Source organism: Microtus ochrogaster, unplaced genomic scaffold (genome assembly GCF_000317375.1).
Source record: "Microtus ochrogaster isolate Prairie Vole_2 unplaced genomic scaffold, MicOch1.0 UNK9, whole genome shotgun sequence".
In the NCBI taxonomy this organism is placed as follows: Eukaryota; Metazoa; Chordata; class Mammalia; order Rodentia; family Cricetidae; genus Microtus; species Microtus ochrogaster.
In genome coordinates, this window is record NW_004949107.1 from 7,861,614 (window position 1) to 7,868,737 (window position 7,124).

The following is a 7,124-nucleotide window of genomic DNA, read 5'->3' on the forward strand; positions in this document are numbered from 1 at the left end:
GCTGAGGCTGGGGCTGGGGCTGGGGCTGGGCTGGGGCCAGGGCCAGATTTGTCTCCCCAGCTGCTCTCAGAAGCCTACTTTGTTCCTTGGACTGCTCTCTGATTTTTTGAGCTTTCTGAACATTCTTACACCTTGCCACAGAACAGAACCTTAGAATGCTTTTTCCTTCTTGTCGTACCAAGTCATACCAAGGCTCTCTCCACCTTGGAGTACTAAAATATGCACGTGTTTGGTGAAAAAGGCAAAGGTGTGAGTGAGTCTTTTGTTTTAGATAGATTTTTTCCCCCTAAGTTTCAGACTTTTTTTATTTTTTAACCTTTAGTTATCTCCTGCACCACATCCAGGATTTTCTTTGTCACTAGTAGTTGTAAAACTGATATTCCCCAACAGTCTCTCAGAAAATGTACTAGTTAGTTTATTAATTAATTTGTATATTCATATTCCCAAAAGCTGATATCAGGGATGGCTTTAGTCACAAGACACTTAAATAATCAAAACTGGCAGACACACCTTGGTTTTAATAGGGACCCAAACCTCTTTTCACTAAGAGGCGTAACTGAATTTTTAAGGGAAAAAGGATCATTCAGTCCTCCTCCTGTAGAAAATACAGTGTTGTCTCCTGCAGAGAGAGACACAAGTGTCACACATCCAGCCCACTGACCACTAGAACCCCTAGCTCAGGCTTTAGATCTCTCTCTTTCTCTCTCTTTCTATTAAATTGTAAAGAGCGTTCATCTGTTTCTGTGTTTGACTTTGATATTGTTGATGACTCCATTTCTACTTTTTGCAAGGTTATCTTCACTTGTAATTCTGTAGTGAGTTAACCTGTTGAAAACCATACTTCTGATGCTATATAGTCTAAATTTTGCCTCTATTGTTCCTTACCTCAGTAAACCATGTTGCTTAGGCAAGACATGTCATATCCAACCCTTCAGCAAATGCTAGTGGTTACTCTTACAGGCATATCCAACCTTTTGACATTGAGATACGATGCTGTCTACAGTCATGTTCAATTACCACACAGTTGAGTTTTCAAAAATAAATAATGAAGAAATCCCTGGATGTTTTAAGTAAGCTTAGCACTTGGGTTGGGTCACATACCTAGCTATCCTTGGCAGTGCGCAGCCCACAGGCTGTCAGTCAGTTGTCTGTCAGTTAAGTCTGTCTTGACTGTCCACATCATTTTCTCTAGTATGGCTGTTCTGGTTCAAGTCCTTGTCTTCTCTTGGGGTGGCTGGAAGGATTTCTTAATGGATTGCATGTTTTTGCCCCTCCCTTATGTAATACAGGTTTCTGCCAAAATGTAATGTCTTCTCATTATCAAGTTCCAGTGTAAGCTGGCCCTTGACCCCCTCTGCACACTATTGTCTGTGAGGGCCCTTGCCTCTTGCTCCCCTTGGTCCCTGAGCCAGTTTTCCCTAGTTAGCCATGGCATGGTCTGCTGCAGAGTTTGTGCTGTTGTTCCTCTGCCTTAGATTCCACTTCTCCTGGTCCTACCTAGGCTGTCCCATCCCTTTCTTTGGATCTGTGCCCACATGGCATCTTCTCATCAAGGTCCTTTTGTTTATTATTCCTCATGCTCAAAGCAGCATCCTCCTAGAATCTCCAGCTTGCTATGCTTTTCCTCCATACAGCTTAGCACTGACTGCTATTATATTTGAACTATATTTGTTATTATCTACATCCACATTCAAATGCAACCTCCATGAGGATAGCGAAAACCAAGGCATTGCTTCTTTGTTCACTGATGTAGTTGAGTCCTCAGAACAGTGCCTAGCTCATTTAACACACTGGATATATATGTGGGGGCTGAATGAGTAAGTATGTGAAAGGGCCTAATGGCGTACCCAAGTGCAGAAATCACTGCTACTATCTCCATGTGCAGTTTGTGTGATCTCTGCACACGTCCCTCTGCTCTGTAACACTCTGGCTTTTGAATCTTCTCCAGTATCAGTTGCCTCTTACACCTATTCCCCTAAGTTTCATGTTTCTTCTCTTCCACAAAATCAGCCTTTTGAAATTAATTTTATAGCATAGCATGGTTCATATACTGTAGAGCAGCTTGTGTTCAGAGAGAGTGATTCTTCCATGGTAATGATGGTGATAGCAGAAAATACAGAGAAAGAAATGAGAAAGTTGGGCAAATTTAGTTCCAAAGTTCTGAAGCTTGAAGGTAAATGCCCTTATGAAATCATTGCAGACTGGAAAAGTGTCAAAAGATCGTCCTTCTTCTGATTAGAATGCACCTGGAGTGCTGATGCCGTGGCTCACTGGGTAAAAGCACTGGCCACAGAAGCCTGTTGGCTCCAGTCTGATTCTTGAAATCCAGGGCAGAGGAAGAGAACCAGCTCCCAAGAGTTGTCCTCTAAAGACCAAGCCTGCCCCATGGGATGTGTGTCATAGGACATGAACACACACGTCATGTCCACACAGCATTAGTAAATAAAAGTCAAATCTTAGGCCCCTGGAGGCCAGTGTTTCATTGTCCAATTCTGAGTCCAGTATGGGTGCTAAGTTTTTATTAAGACAAAACAATGAATGACTTCAGAGATGGTAAGCAGTATGATGAGAACTCATAGGAATGGTTGGATAGCAGTAATCATCGCAAACACTGTGCCAGGCGTTATTACAAATTTTGTTAATAAAGTTGCTTAACCCTCATCCTTGAGGAAGGTAGTATCATGTCTTCTTTGAGATGAGGAAGTGAAGACACAGAGATATTAAGTAATTCAGAGTCACACAACTGGGCACCATTGCTTTCAGCGCCCTGCTCTAACCGTTGTGCTGCTCTTTTGATGCACGCAGCGGTGCAACTGGAGAAAACTCTAAGAAGGCAGCTGTGGCTTTAGCCCCAAGTCCTAGTCTCACCCCTTAGTCAGTTGCCCACATACATTCAAACTGCATCGTAGGTTTGGTGCCGCAACTCTATTACACTTGCTCCTATCACTTCTATTGGCTGTTTAACTACTTTTAAGGATTGTATTTGATTCATTTTTGAGCTATTAAATTTAGTTGCAGGCATGTCATGTAATCAACATTCATGTTTTGTTAAATAGATAAAAGAATGTCCTTCCATGTGTTTAAATCAATTGGAGCTGTCCCAGTTAAGGTAGCCATCAGAGACGTAGTGAGCCTCTGGTCACTGGTGGTACTCAGTTCTATGTTGCATGTATTTTGTTTTGTTCATTTGGGTTTCTTAGAAATAGGGTCGGGCATCAAGCAGTCCAAACTGGCCTTCAATAACTATATAGCCAAGGATGTCCTTGAACTTCTGATTCTCCTGTTTCTACCTTGCACACGCTGTGATTGCAGGCTTGCACCTCCATGCCCAGTTTATTCCACGCCTGATAAAGAACTCAGAACTTTTGGGCTGGTAGGATGGTTCAGCTAGTAAAGGTTTCTCCTAAAAGCCTACAGTGCGTCTTTGGTTTCTGTGACCTATATGATGGAGGAAGGACAGAACTCAGATCTACAAGTTCTTCTCTGGTCTTCACGTGCAGGCTGTGGCAGTGTGTACAGCTAGCATGTGAATATATATGTGCATCACAAAATAAATAAAATTAATTAAAAGAATTTCAGTACCTCAGGTCTTCCTGCCTACTAGGCAAGTACACTGCCAGCTGAGCTCCCTCCCCAGCCAAGGTGCATGGTTGCGGACAGATGGCAGTGGTCCCTGAACCATGTGAAAATGGAAGGTTCGGTTAAGTTTCCTCTAAGTGGGATTATCTCCTATGATGATGAGTTAGGTATAAGTTTTCTCCACATGTTTCCTGAGTGCTTGCTGTGTGCCTAGCACTGGAGGTACGAAGATACATGTGGCCAAGACAGTGTCATCAGTCGCCAGCCATCGGTGTCTAAGAGAAGGCATGCTTAGCAAAATAGATATAAATTTTTATTAAGAAAAATAAATAGAAGAGGACATAATTTAGTGATGTCTTGAACAGACTTGAAAGGAAAGAAACAGGTAGGAAAATTGAGCCTCACGTCATGTCTTTCTGAACATCTGAGAAGGGAAAATTCGGGGAGCAAAGACCACGTGCTGTTAAATTCCCATAGAAATAGTGAATCATTTGTTATCAAGATATGTAGTAAGGACGGATTAATTCAGTAGAGGTTAATTCAATTCTGAAGTATTTTGTAACTCTTGGAACAGCTATGCCTTCTTTTCCTTCCCAGACTCCTAAAGATGAGTATTCTTCCCATGCCCTGCTGTGGCTCTGCAGAGCAGTCTATAAGTCTGGGACAGAGATTCCAGTAGTAGGCAACTGTGGTCCCCCCCCTCCCCTAAGGACTCTCGTCCCCCATGCTGCTCATCTTTCACACATGTCCAAATTTGTCTCAACAGAGAATCTCGTCACTAGCTGGGACATGATGCCTAGGTGGGCGGGGGATTCCCCGTGTTGTTTAAGTCATAGTTGTCTTAGAGCTTGGCTGGCATGTTCGTGATTAGTTTACTAACAATTGGGTTTTTTCTTCTTATGCCATATGCTATTCCATGATTCATCAGCTTTGAGTCTGTTGCCTTGAAGGTGAAACAATTTCTTCCAATGTTGATATTTCAAAATCCCATAGATAACAAGCACACACATATGCAGAGTCCTTTCAGAAGTTTTCAACATTTGGAGATGAATGAATTACGCTGCTCCAGATGGAAAGGAGTGCTGTAAAATTCCAACAGTTCCATCCAGCCCCCTCCTCTCAACAGCTGCTGGACACTGGCCCTGGAAGGCCAAAGGCTTTGCTAGCTTTGTTTTTCCTTGTGAAATTATTGATGGTGTCTATTACATATGACTTTAAATTTTTTAGCATTTTACCTAATTGCCTTATTTTATATTTCTTTTAATGATTTTAGTTAAAATTTTCATTTGGGGCAGTGAATTGGGCTTAAGTTCCAACTTTGCTGTTTATACTGCAGTCCTGACATTATGGAGTCAGTGAGCAGCGCTGGGGGTCCAACCTCCAGAAACAGTCTAAGCTTCGGATGTAAACACGAACCTTTCGGTGTTTGAATGCAGCACTCTTCATTTCCTGAGTACACAGCAGAGCCGCTCTTTCTGCATGGCCATTTCGTAAGCATTTAGAAGATCAGGGTCTGATAAACGCAGATCACATTGCATTTCTGCAGACACTTTCCTCAGGCACCGAGGGCACCGCAGCACTTAGCTGCCCGTCTCTTTCTCACAATGCCGGCCACTGTTTTTCTGGGAAGGAAAACTGTAATTTCATGGTTTGAATGCTTGTGAAAATATGTGAGTTGTATGATTAGAAAGGTATTTTTAAGAGATTCTAATTTTCAGCACATCTTCTTCTCTCCCCACCCTTACCTGGTTTTAGCTCCTCTTTGGTTCAGGTGTGCTGGTGTCCCTAAGCCTTTCCGGGCCTCAGCTGGAGAAAGTGGTGATTGACAGAAGCCTGGTGGGGAAGCTCATCTCAGACACCATCAGTGATGGTAATTACAACCGTGTGCAAATCAATTGCCTACATTAACAGTGGGGCAGGAGACATACTTTGTCAACAGGTAGACTAATTATTACCACCAGGGACTTGCAAACACAACAGGTAATTGCCTGTAATAGCATACTTACAACCCCTGGGACCAATAGCAGGCTCAGCTAATATTTACTGTCCGTGCACTTCTTGTTAAGTGTTAGGCTCCGAGTCTAAGTACTTTCCAATCTTTTCTTTACATTTTTAAATATAATTTTAAAGTCAGCTTTTCTCATTCATTAAAAACAATTTCTCTGCTATTGACAATTCAAATTTTTCCAAATGAATTATGCACGAATAACACAAATATGCCAAGGTAGGCACTGGTGAAATATCCTGAGTACTTTGCTTCCTATATGAGGCTGTGTTGTTATTTGTTAATGAATATTAACTTCTGCGTAACGCGGAGTTATACTTCTAAAAAGCACAAGTCAACACCCGATGCAGTAGGGAAGGCCAGATCTTTTAAGTGACAGTACTGTGCATGGTTGGTATGAAGCACATTCAGAAGATTGTAAGCCATTTATTGAGTAGGAAGTTTACTAATATTTATTGAGCCATAAAGGTTCCATGGTGGGTGCCAAAGGGACTATATAAGATGTGGTTATTCTCATTCTAGTGGATAAGTAGATATCTAGAATATAACGTGAATATGAGCTACTCGGGATAATTGTCAGTCTTAAGTGGTGAGGAAGTAGCCGAGCTGAGATTCAAACACAAGTGTGACCTACTTTCTTTCTGCTACATTATGCTGAGTCTGGATTTTAAGATTCTGTTCCTTGCCGGGCGGTGGTGGACGCCTTTAATCCCAGCACTCGGGAGGCAGAGGCAGGCAGATCTCTGTGAGTTCGAGACCAGCCTGGTCTACAAGAGCTAGTTCCAGGACAGGCTCCAAAACCACAGAGAAACCCTGTCTCGAAAAAAAAAAAAAAAAAAAAAAAAGATTCTGTTCCTTTATTTGGAGAGAAAAAAAAATCTAAAACAGGCCAAATTATCATGAAAAATTAAAAACAGTATCTTAAATTGAATAACAAAGGGAGATGTGGTCTAGCAGAGGTCAGAGGTGAAAGGGAAAGCCCCCTTTCTGCTGTATGCACCACTCAGTACTTCTGAGGACAGTCTGGCATAACTGCAAACTTTAAAGAAAACACTCTGCAGGATGGCTACCATTAGCAGCACCAGCAATAACAACAGCTGGAGGTAGGATTGTGGGCATGCCACTTCCTCCACCATGGAGGGGTGTGATGCCAAGGGGCTTCTCTGTGGAGATGTTCTGTTGTGTTCTCATTAAACTCTTCATTTGCTTTGCAAATAGCACTGACTATGGTGGTTTCTCAAATTCATATTCTTCTGTTAGACTGAACAGGGAACTTTCAATACTCTTCTGTCTGAGTTGCTTTTTTTTTCATGCATTTCTTTCATTTGTACCCAAATTGCAGATTCTAATGGGACTTGATAGCAATGTGATTTCTTGGCAGCTCTTCTGAGTCTCTGGTGCTTGTGCAGACCTCCTGCTGGGTCACTGCGTGTGCATCCAGAGGTGGGTGGGCAAAGTGTGGGCTTTAGTGACTCCTTCCTTCCTTCCTTCCTTCCTTCCTTCCTTCCTTCCTTCCTTCCTTCCTCCCTCCCTCCCTCCC

At 42.4% G+C, this 7,124-nt stretch overlaps 1 protein-coding gene across 1 annotated transcript in view; it reads left to right on the plus strand.

Moving 5' to 3' along the window:
* The window catches only part of Wdpcp (WD repeat containing planar cell polarity effector), a 288,056-nt gene that overhangs the window by 147,020 nt on the left and 133,912 nt on the right, over positions 1 to 7,124 (plus strand). The window contains exon 7 of the mRNA XM_013353497.2: positions 5,335 to 5,449. Within this exon, the coding sequence (XP_013208951.2) occupies positions 5,335 to 5,449 (115 nt within the window). The remainder of the gene's footprint in view (positions 1 to 5,334; positions 5,450 to 7,124) is intronic.